This window comes from Schistocerca gregaria, chromosome 1 (assembly GCF_023897955.1).
Source record: "Schistocerca gregaria isolate iqSchGreg1 chromosome 1, iqSchGreg1.2, whole genome shotgun sequence".
Taxonomy (NCBI): Eukaryota; Metazoa; Arthropoda; class Insecta; order Orthoptera; family Acrididae; genus Schistocerca; species Schistocerca gregaria.
Genome location: NC_064920.1, coordinates 11,585,869 through 11,598,318, shown reverse-complemented (window position 1 = coordinate 11,598,318; position 12,450 = coordinate 11,585,869). Strand labels below are relative to the sequence as shown.

Below are 12,450 nucleotides of genomic sequence, written 5' to 3'. Positions count from 1 at the left end.
CTGTGCCCTGTAGTAGCAACTCTCCATCGGCAGACCCTCGACGGACACTGAGTTGACACCCCTACATCTCTTATTCCTCATGAAGGTCCTCCAATGGAACATTTGCGGCCTTCAGTCCCACAAAGAGAATTTGCAGCTGCTTGTAGCATCGCAGCATCCCATTGTACTTTGCCTTCAGAAAACGAAATTGCGCCCTCAAGACCGCTTTTAGCTTCCACATTATTTACTGATTCGTTTTGACCTTCCCCCTGATGTCGGCATCCCATCTCGTGGGTGCACCATGCTGCTTATACTGGATGACCTTCGTAGTCAACCCATCTCCCTGACTACCTGTCTTCAAGCTGTTGCCGTTCGCCTCTTCCTTACCCATCTGACTTTCTCGCTGTGTACCATTTATGTGCCTCTGTCCTTTGATGTCACCAGGGCTGACTTCTTTCAGCTTATTGGGCAGCAGCCTCCACTGTTTTTGCTATTTGGCGACTTTAATGCGCATCATCCCATTTGGGGTTCTCCCAGGAGCTGTCAGAGAGGTGCCCTCCTGGCCGACATTCTTAACCATCTCAACCTCTTCTGCTTTAACACTGGTGCACCCACTTTCCTTTTTGACTCCTCGCACACCCATTCCCATTTGAACCTATCCTTGTGCACTGCCCAGCTTGCCCATTGTCTTGAGTGGTCCGTTCTTTATGACGGCTACTCAAACGAACACTTTGTGCTCTCCGTCTGCTGACTTCTACCCCATCCACATGCATGCCGAAAAGGCAGCTTACTGAGGCTGACTGGCAGCTTTCCTCCTCCCTGGCAACTCTCGCAGAACAAGATTTCTTCAGTTGTGATGACCAGGTGGACTATCTCACAAACGTTATCCTTACTGCTGTGGAACGTTCCATTCCTGGCACTTCCTCTTTGGCACGTTGTGTCCTAGTCCCTTGGTGGACTGAGGCATGCCGCAACGCAATTCGCGCACGGAGTCGTGCTCTCCGTATTTTTAACTGCCACCCTACACTGGAAAACTGCATTCATTATAAACGGATGTGTGCAAAGTGTCGTAGAGTTCTTCAGGCTAACAAAAGAGCTAGCTGCCTTTCATTCACTTGTTCTTTTATCAGTTCCACACCTGTCTCTGTTGAGTGGGCCAACCTCTGACGACTATCTGGAACCAAGATCCATTCCCCCATTTCCAGCCTTACAGTAGGTGCCAATGTCATCATGGGTCCTGTTGCTATCTCCAGCACCTTGGGCTGGCATTTTGTGGAAGTTTCAAGCTCTTCCCACTATCACCCTGCCTTTATCCATAAGAAATGAGTGGAGGTGGTCTGGCAATACTCTTTTGTTCTCCGGACCGTGAGTGCTACAGTGCCGCCTTCACTATGAGGGAGCTAGATCATGCTCTCAGTTCATCCCGGTCCTCCACCCCAGGGCCAGACGGTATCCACATTCAGATGTTGCAGCACCTCTCTCTTGCAGGCAATCACATACAACCGCATCTGGGCTGAGGCCACATTTCCTAGATGCTCGCATGAAGCCACAGTCATACCCGTACCCCGGTAAGAAGAAAAACCTTCCTTCCAGCAACCAGACCCTCTCTCTTACCAGCTGTGTTTGCAAGGTGATGGAATGTATGATTAATGCCTGGCTGGTGTGGTGGCACAAATCTTGTCATTTACTCACGAGTAGATTTGGTCGTAGCATTCTGCAGTTGACCATCTCGTTACTTTGTCCACCCATGTCATGAATGGTTTTCTGTGGAAGTCACTGACTGTGGCAGTATTTTTCGGTTTGGAGAAGGCCTACAACACCTGCTGGAGAACTGGTATCCTTCGTACTCTTTACACGTGGGGTTTCTGTTGGCACCTGCCCTGTTTCCTTCGGGCATTTTTACAAGATCTAGTTTCCAAGGAGCATGTGGGTTCTGCTTTGTCGGACACCTTTATTCAGCAAAATGGTGTGCCTCAAGGTTCCGTTCTGAGCGTCATCGTCTTTGCTATCGCTATTAACCCATAATGGCCTGTCTCTCGCCGGGTGTCTCTGGCTCCCTTTTTGTCGATGATTTTCCTGTCTATTGCAGTTCTCCACGGACCTGTCTCACTGAGCGGCATCTTCAGCACTGTCTTTACCATCTTCACTCATGGAGTATCACCGATGGCTTCCATTTTTCCAGTGACAAAACTGTTTGAATGAACTCATGGCAGCACAAATGGTTTCTCCCACCATCTCTGCATCTTGGGCCTGTTGCTCTTCCGTTTGTTGATGCTACGAAATTCCTGGGTCTCATGTTTGATAGGAAACTGTCGGTACTCCCATGTCTCTTACCTGGCAGCCCGCTGTACACAGTCTCTCATTGTCCTCCGTGTCCTCAATGGTACTTCTTGGGGTGCCGATCGAACCACCCTCCTCCATTTGTACCGGTCCCTTGTCCGTTCGAAACTCGACTATGGATGCTTTGTTTATGCGTCTGCACACCCATCCCTTCCACTCCGTCTCAACACTATCCACCATCGCGGCATCCGTTTGGCCACTGGTGCCTTTTACACCAGCCCAGTTGAGTCTGTACACTGAAGCTACCACTGTCCTACCGCCGTGACTTACTCCTCAGAAGGCATGCATGCCATTTGTCTGCCATGTGCGGCCGCCCCTCTTATGCCTCCTTCTTTGATGATTACTTAGATCATCAGTATGGGGCTCGTCCCGCTTCCCTGTTACCTTCTGGCGTCTGCTGTCGCCACTTGCTATGGCAGCTTAATTTCACGCTACCTTGGCCTTCATTCCCTTCCCAAGGACACTATTCCAGCCTTGGTCTATTGCTTAGAGTTTCACGACCTTCGCATGGAACTTATCGATAGTACCTTTGCATACACTGATCGCTCTCGGATGACCATGGGGTCGGGTGTGCATCTGTCATTGGCACCCGTGTCTTTCGATATCGGCTTCCGGCCCACTCCTCAGTATTTACAGCCGAGCTCTTCGCCTTGTATCGGATCCGGTGACACGTCCTCCCCAATTGTGTCTTCTGCTCAGACTCACTCAGCGCCCTCCAAAGTCTCTGTGTGCTTTACACTGCTCATCCCTTAGTGCATTGGGTCCATAATAACTGTCATTTGCTCACTCTTGGTGGAGCCAATGTCATGTTTGTGGGGTTCCCTGGTCACGTTGGTCTGCCAGGAAATGAGACCGCCGACGCTGCTGCCGAGGCTGCAGTCCTCTCACCTCAGCCCGTGAGTATCTCTATTCGCTCCGATCTCTGCATTGCCGTCTGACAGGCGGTGGTGTCCCTTGGGCATTGCCAATAGGCCTCCTTTCATGGGAATAAGCTTTGGCTTCTTGAGCCTCTCCCAGTGCCTTGGACGACCCCCTCTCGGCCCTCCAGCCAGCAGGAGATTATTTTAACTCGGCTGCGTATTGGGCACTGCCTTTTTAGCCATCATTTACTCACTGGCACTGCCCCACCACTTTGTACGCATTGCGCCCAAATTTTAATGATCTGCGACTACCTGCTGAAATGACCTCTTTTTTTTTTTATTATTAATTTACGTTGCCTCTTGGGTTTGCCATCTGATTTATCAGCTGTTTTAGCAAATGACACACCGCCAGTCGCCTGGGTTTTACTTTTTATCCACTGAAGCAATTTGGTGAAGGACATTTAATTTTTAGTTTTGGATGTCCATTTTTGTATGTGTCCCCCCCCCCCCCTTTCCCCTCCCCCTGTGCCCTGTTTAGATGTTTCGTATTCTGTCCATTGGGACTGACATATAGTTGTTTCCCTTGTCTCTGAGTTTGCATTCTATAGTTTTGACTTGAGCGCATATGACCTCAGTTGTTTTTTGCACCTTAAAACGAAACAAACAATTATCCGTGGTCTAAGGTATTGGCAGTTTCATTTGAACAAGCCTTTATTTACTTGACTGTCACTTCCAGACAATCTATCTACTGATTTGAAATCAGAAACAATATAATTGCAGCACAATTGCGTGCAAGTTTCTATTCCAAAATGCAGTGTCCTTTGACAAAGTTAAAGTTATGGTGGTTTTTAACAAAGACAATAATATTTGAAATGGTTTAACCCCCCCCCCCCCCCCCCCACACACACACACACACACACACACACACACACACACACACACATACCTTCTTCAAAAAATACAAACACATTCACACAAACAGGCACACCTCGTGCACGCATGCCTACTATCTCCAACCGCACTGATAATCTTTCAATGGTACACTTCCTTTTTTTCAACTGCTCTTAAAATTTCTTAACCATCTCTGACATAATTACAGTGTCATCAACAAACTGCAAAGCTTTTATTTTTTCCCCCTGACCCTTAATTTACTTTCCAAAATTTCTCCTTCATTTCTTGCACGGCTTCTGAGTGAAGAGATTAAATTACATAGATCCCCAAATAAAATTTCATACCTGGAAACAATAAATTGCAAACTGCATGTATTAACGTGGTGAGTATTTCAACAGTATACTTCACCATTTGACAGTAAATGATATTAAGATTGTCTCTTTCTGCAAAAGTTGTATTTTGGAAGATCCATTCTCAGATTATCATTTCAAAAATACTTTAGAGATTCCCCTATCTCCTCCTCCTCCTCCTCCTCCTCCTCCTCCCCCCCCCCCCCCCCCATATGTTAAAACATTGTGTCATAATTGTGAAATTTTGCAGGGAATAATATGAAGTAGTCAAAGTCCCCGTAGGACACATCGGTGTAAATGAAGGAACAGACTTGGCCACTGACAGTTCTTGTGGACATTGCATAAGTAGCCAGCATTTTATTTTGTATGAAACAGACTGTTTTAAAAACTTAATACAGTTGAATCTCACAAGTTAACACACAAATAAATGAGGTACTGGTGGAAGTAAAGCTGTGAGGACGGGGCGCGAGTCGTGCTTTGGTTGCTCAGACGATAGAGCACTTGCCCGCAAAAGGCAAAGGTCTCGAGTTCGAGTCTCGGTCCGGCACACAGTTTTAATCTGCCAGGAAGTTTCATACATAAACATGTCCATCAACTGCTTTTATTAGATTTTACACTAAGACATATGAGAGTTTTGCATTTATGAGCAGGAGAAGAATTTGTGAGAATTCCCTTTAGAGGCTTCTCATTCCACATAACCTTCAGCCAGCAGGATAGAACACTAGTCCTTATTTGCTTTCAGGGTAAGACGGAATGCAAATCAGTTTTTAGGACATTCGCAACTCATCTTCCAAAGCAGTAGTATTTACCACTTTACGAAGTTCAAATGTTAGAAAAACACTTTGAAAAGAAATTTGATGAAGACAGCTGGCCATGGCCCCACTGAAGAAAATGAGCTTAGATGTACCAATGAACTGATTTATGGGTTCCCTGAAAATTGAGTGCACTATGGAATTTGATTAGCAGTGGTCTAGTCTTGAGCCTTTAGGTTTAAAAATTTGATACATTATCTATTTGCTAACTAAGAAAAGCTGTTGAATTCTGTCAGGCAAAACCAGGAAAATTTGATTCTGGAAAGTTGGAAGCAGTATTTAATAATGTAACAAGTGAAGAATGTAACAAGTGAAGAAGCATGGCTATACAAATTTGACCCCAAAAGAAAGTGGCTGTCATATGTTTTGTTATAATCAGAAGACTAAGTGACCAACAAGTGTCTTGAAAAGGACGAGGTGTACCTTCTTTGCCATGAAGACCATTGTTATGTATGATGCCACAAGTAAAAAGAACTCCACCTCCGGTGCAGACAGGGTGACTTTATCTGAAAAAATGGGTGATACCCACATTAAGTGCATTTATCTAGAACTATAAAATTGTCTTTTTAAACAACTGCAAGAACTCCATGTAGTCTGTTCAAACTGTAAGACCGTATGTGAAGCTTCAACCACCAGTCGGACAGACAGTCACTACATATTATTTCTACTTATAAAGTTAAAATTAGGTTTGCTGAGTTATTTGAGATTGTAACTACTTTCAGAGTTGCTATAGCCTCTAATGGTCATCTCCAGCACTGGAAGACAAAACACTAGACAGAGAAATGTGCCTCAGACCACAGCCTAATGCCAGCAAAACAAAAAAAAACAAAAAAACACTCTCAAAAATACAAATACCAACTGTTAAGGTCTTCATTGTATTGTATCTTTACATTGATTGTAACAAAGTAGTTTCATTTCTTGATAAGTAGCAATAGTTGCCAATCATCGCTTAGCAACGATGATAATAAATAGTGTATTTACAGTGTCTTGAACATGAATTTAATGCCTGTTGTTTATCTTGTAGGTAATGTACCTGAATGAATTGGAAGAAATACTGGATGTTATTGAACCAGCAGAATTTCAGAAAGTGATGGATCCATTATTTCGTCAACTAGCTAAATGTGTTTCCAGCCCACATTTCCAGGTACTGTGAAATTAGCAAATTCTGCTTACGCCTCGTAGATACAATTCTGGCATTGATACATTGAAATTGTTCCATTTAGGTGGCAGAACGGGCCCTTTATTACTGGAACAACGAATATATTATGTCTTTGATAAATGACAATGCTGCTGTTATACTTCCAATCATGTTTCCTTCTCTGTACCGCAATTCAAAATCTCACTGGAACAAGTAAGTAATTCAAACTTATGTGTACATAGAAATATTAGTACACTGGCAGTTGCTTACTACTTGACATTTACAAAACTTCAATTGTATGCTGGTTCATCAAAATGGAAGCTGAAATTGAGTGTGACAATAGTCATATGACAGAACGGCGATAGTTTTATAGCTGCTAGAGCTGGAATTGGTGTGATAAGAAACAAAGAAATAGACATGGTGGAGGCTAGTGATTCTGAAACCTAATGAGCAAAATACATATAAGATTCATCAGCTGTTTTCTATGATATGTTTATCAATTATAATTACTTTGTTGCTTTAACTTTTATATTGTAGTAGCCATTGATTTGATAAATCCGTGGGGGAAAAAACAGATTCAAGAAAGTTACTACAAATATATTAACCAGTGAACATACCTGCTGTTAAATGTCAAACCATAGTGCTGGGTGGAAGTGTAGGCTTTTGTGGTTGCCGCCATCTTCAACACTTCTGGGTGTGTTTATGTGCCATTGTGGTGTTCACCGTTCCAGTGCACATTGGTAGTTGATTTCAACAGTGGCTGAAATTTCGATGTTATAAACCACATGAGAGGGCAATCTCGTACTCAGAAAAGTTTTATTGAGAATCAGCAAACAATGGATAAAAATAGTTTGCTACTCACCACATTGTGGAAATTCTAAGTTGCAGATAGAGCAGGCTGAGATGGGGAGGGAGCGGGAAGGCAGGCTGGGGGTGGGGCATGCTGGAGTGCTGCTCGGGACCATGTACAGACACGATGGAGAGAGGATAGGGGAGCTAGGTAAGCTAGGTACAGGTAGGAGGTTGGGCAGAGAGCAGCGGAGAGGAGGGGTGGGCATAGTGGAGAAGGAGAGAAGTAAAACTACTGGTGGAATCGAGGGCTATGCAGTGCTGGAATGGGAACAGGGAAGACACTAGATGGGTGAAGACAATGACTAACAAAGTTAGAGGCCAACAGGGTTAGGGGAACATAGGATATATTGCAAGGATACCTGTACAATTCAGAAAATCTGGTGTCCATGGGAAGAATCCATATGGCACAGGCTGTGAAGCAGTCATTGAAATGAAGAATGTCGTGTTGGGTAGCATGGTCAGCAACAGGACAGTCCACTTGTTTCTTGGCCGCAGTTTTCGGTGGCCGTTCTTTGTTGTCATGCCCATATACAGTGCAGCACAGTGGTTGCAGCTTAGTTTGTAGATCACTTGACTGGTTTCACAGATAGCCCTGCCATTGGTGGGATAGACGATGATTGTGACTGGACAGGAGCAGATGGTGGCGGTAGGAGGAGGATGTATGGGACAGATCTTGCAGCTAGGTCTATTACAGTGATATGACCCATGAGGTAAGGGGCTGGAAGGAGGGAATGTGTATTGATGGACAAGTATATTGTGTAGGTTCAGTGGGAGGGGTGGTGTGGGAAAGATGGTGGGCAAGAAATTTCTCATTTCAGGGCACGACAAAAGATAGTCAAAACCATGGGGGAGAATGTAATTCAGATGGTCAAATCCTGTGAGGCACTGAATTAAGAGGGAAATGTTCCTGTGTGGTCAGAGGATGAAATTTTGGGACGTGGTGGGTGACTGGAAAGACAAGCCACAGGAGATTTGTTTCTGTGCAAGGTTGGGAGGATAATTATGGTCTGTAAAGGCCTCACCTCAGTACATTTTGCGAGGTGCCACCCGTCACAGTAGATCCCACGACCATGGGTGGCTAAGCTGTATGGAAGGGACTTCTTGGTATGGAACAGGTGGCAGTAGGTTCGATATGAACAGAGGTACTGATGTAGCCATCTTTGAGGTGAAGCTCAACATCTAGGAAGGTGGCTTGTTTGGTTAAGTAGCACTATATGAAGTGAACGAGGTGCTGGAGGAATGGGGATAAGGTGTCCTAACTCACGATGCAGATTGCAAAGATGTTATCAATCAATCTGAACCAGATGATCTCCCATCAAGCACTGCTGCTGTTGCCCATAGTGTGGCTTCAGCTGCCAGAGACTGCAGTCGTGTGTGAGACTTGCGCGTGCGCAGTGGTGTGTGTGTGTGTGTGTGTGTGTGTTGTCTATTTTGACAAAGACCTTCTTGGCAAAAAGCTTATTTTGTGACAGTCTTTTTGTTGTGCATGTCTGCAACTCAGCATCTCCACTATATGGCGAGTAGCAACTACCCTACCCTTTTCATAATATTGTTATTGAGAATTGTGTTAGTGCGAAAACTGTGACTATTCTTTCAGTTGTAACAGGGCATGCACAAGTCTTGGTCTGAACAAACTAAACAGCAGCTTCTTTATTTATGCTAACAATTTTGGTTATCCGTTTATGCTCTGGACACAAAATTGTCACATTCCAGATGTGTTCAGAACTCGCCACTGTGTTCCTGAAACCATTCGATCACACTCCTGGCCTTGCGACATGGTGCATTATCTTGTTTAAAAAGCCACTGCTGTCAGGAAACATGATGGTCATATCGGGGTATACCTGATCTGCAACCAGTGTACGATGCTCCTTGACTGTCATGATGCCCTGCATGAGGTCCACTGGACCGCGTGAATGTTGCACAGAGCAAAATGGAGCCGTTACCCAGGTTACTTCCATCCCACAGTACAGGTGTCAGGAGCTATTTCCCTTCGACAGTTGCAGTAATGCTTGAAAAGTGTGCACAGTTATCAAACTGAACAAGTACTATTGATGACACATGAGATGTGATCAATGAGTAACAGAAATTTTTGTATTTCTTAAAGAATCTTCATTATTCATCATCATAATCATCGACAACAACTTTGTCCCTTTCAGAGTAATCACCCCTTAGATTTAATACACTTGTGCAAGTGCTTTCTCCAGCCTTGAAAGCACTTCTGAAACTCACTTGTCATTTTGGTGTACAGGTTCTTCAATGATTCTGTTTTTATCAAAATGATGTCCTTTCATGGTTCTCTTCAGTGTCGGGGACAGAAGGAATTCACAGGGGCCATTTCTGGTGCATGCAGTGATTGAGGCAACATAATGGTTTTGTTTCTTGCCAAAAAAATGATGAACAAGGGTCGAGGTGTGTGCAGTAGCATTATCATGACAAAATTTCCATTTGTGTTTTTGCCACGGTTGTGGTTATTAAAGAAAATAACCACAACACATCACAGAGACGGTGCTTAACTTCCAGGATGTATTATTCCTTAATGACCATTTGACCATAAGACGGGAACTCATGATGCTCTGTCCCACTGTAGGTGAAGAAAATTGTCACAACAACCTCGTCATGTGATTGAACTATTTGAATTGGCTCTTCAGGCAGTTTCCATTTGGACAACTGGGCCTTTATTTCGACAGCTTTCCTATAGACCCATGTTTTGTCTCATGTTGCTATCATTTTTTAAAAGCTCTGGATCTTTGTCAACTTAGAGTTATGTCTTCAGGACATTGTTTTTATTTGAAATTCAACAATTTCAGAACAAACTTTGCTGTTACACATTTCATACCCAAAATACCCACACAAAAAAAAACCTCTTGGCTTGGGTCTTGCCAATCACAATCAAAGACTGACTATTCGAGAGGTTGCAGAAGAATGTAACATTTCAATTGAATTGTCATGAAATCCTCACACAGCATCTTGGAATGCATCATTTTGCCGCCAAGTTCGTTGCCTCGCAATGTGTAAAGAGCTTTTGGATCGTGCAAATGAGAATGAGATTTTCCTTAAGAGAATCACAACTGGTGAAAGGACATGGATCTATGGTTACAGGCCAAGGTTGAGGCCAAGGTTCAGTCTTCACAGTGGATTGAGAAAGGGTCTCCAAGACAAAACAGCTCGTCAGGTCAGGTCAGATGTCAGAGTCGTGCAGATAGTTTTCTTTGACTTTTAAGGATTAGTTCATCATCAATTCATGCCACAGAGACAAACTGTTAATCGATTGTACTATTGGGATGTATTGCAATGCCTGCAAGAAAATGTGACAAGTAAATGGCCTGAAATGTGGCAAGACAGTTCATGGTTCTTGCATCACGATAATGCTTCTGCACATTCATCCCTGATTGTGTGTGACTGTCGCGCAAAAAACAAGATCACTGTGCTGCCTCATCCTCCATACCTGGGGCCTGCGTACTTTTTTTCATTTCCAAAAGTTGAAAACCACATTGAAAGTATGAAGATTTGTGACATAGACGAGATATAAGAAAATTTGCAAACGACATTTCACACCATCCAGAAAAAGGCGTACTGAAACTGCTTCCAGAAGTGAAATCTTCGTTGGGTATGATGTAGCAATTGCAAAAGAGAGTATTTCAAAGGAGACCATATACATTAAGTAAAAGATAAATGTAAGTTAAGTTTTTGGACAAAGTCCTACGATATTTTGAACAGACCTCATGTGCTCCATATTATACTCACGTGTTCTACACACAATTTTGTTGTACCTTTTACTCAAGTAATTGGAGTCTGCTAGTGCACTTAGCATAGGTAATTTCTGTTTCATGTGCACAAAACTGCCTGGCTCATTACACAGTTGTCATTGGTCTTGTTGCCTTTTCAGAGCCTGATTTGACATTTTTTCCATTTTGAAGATCATTTTGTTCCTCTGTCTTCTTCTTCATTTGTTCTTTTTTTGTCCTTTCCCCCTGGAATTCATTCGTCAGTTGAAGTATGAACTTCCTTTCCATTTTCTTGTTTGCTACTACTTTGTAAGTATATTTACACGGAGGTGACAAAAGTAAAGGGATAGTGACATGTACATAAACAGATGGCGGTAGTATCATGTACACAAGATGGAACAGTGCAGTGCATTGGCAGAGATGTCATTTGACCTTGGATGATTCGTGTGAAAAGGTTTCCGGTGTGACAGTGGATGCACAACAGGAATTAACACACTTTGAATGTGGAATGGTAGCTGAAGCTAGACACACAGGCACACAGGACATTCCGTTTCAGAAATTTTAGGGAATTCAGTTTTCAGAGATCCACAGTGTTGAGAATGTGCATAAAATATCAAATTTCAGGCATAACCTCTCACTAGGGACAACACAGTGGCCAACGCCCTTCACGTAACAACTGAGAGCACAGCGGCATTTGCATAGAGCTGTCAGTGCTAAAAGACAAGCAACACTGCATGAAATAACCATAGAAATCGATGTGGGATGCGCAACGAACTTCTATGTTAGTATTATGCAGCAAAATTCGGCATTAATGGGCTAAGGCAGCAGATGACCAGTGTGAGTAAACAGCATGACATTGCTGCAGCATGTGTCCTGGGCTCGTGGCCATATTAATTGGACCCTAAACGACTAGAAAAACCATGGCCTCATCAGATTTCTGTTGGTAAGAGCTGAAGCTGAGGTTAGTTTGTGGCATGGATCCAACAAAGCCTAAGTCCAAAGTTGTCATCAAGGCACTGTGCAAGCTGGTGATGGCTCTGTAATGCTGCAGGCTGAGTTTACATAGAATGAACTGAGTCCTGTGGTCCAACTGAACTGACTGTGTGCTGGATATGGTAATGTTTGGCTACTTGGAGACTATTTGCAGCCATTCATGGACTTGCGTGTTCCCAAACACGTGTCATGTCACAATGCCACAACTGTTCGTTTGTAGAACATTCTGAACAATTTGAGTGAATGATCTGGCTGCCCAGTTCACTCGACATGAATCCCATCAATTGTTTGTGGGACATAATCAGAGGTTCAGTTTGTGCACAAAACCTGTGCTGGCAACACTTTCGCAATTATTGATAGCTATAGAGGCAGACTGGCTCATTATTTCAGCAGGGGACTTCCAACGACTTCTCGAGACCATTCCTCGTCAAATTGCTGCACTATGCAGAGCAGGAGATGGTCCAACACAATATTAGGAGGTATTCCATGACTTTAGTCAGTTCAGTGTAC

At 43.6% G+C, this 12,450-nt stretch overlaps 1 protein-coding gene across 4 annotated transcripts in view; it reads left to right on the top strand.

Moving 5' to 3' along the window:
* LOC126325221 (serine/threonine-protein phosphatase 2A 56 kDa regulatory subunit gamma isoform-like) overlaps positions 1 to 12,450 on the top strand; it is a 317,252-nt gene that overhangs the window by 281,603 nt on the left and 23,199 nt on the right. For all 4 annotated transcript variants that reach the window (XM_049995158.1, XM_049995168.1, XM_049995181.1 and 1 more), the window contains 2 exons: positions 6,257 to 6,376; positions 6,456 to 6,583. In XM_049995158.1, the coding sequence (XP_049851115.1) occupies positions 6,257 to 6,376; positions 6,456 to 6,583 (248 nt within the window). The remainder of the gene's footprint in view (positions 1 to 6,256; positions 6,377 to 6,455; positions 6,584 to 12,450) is intronic.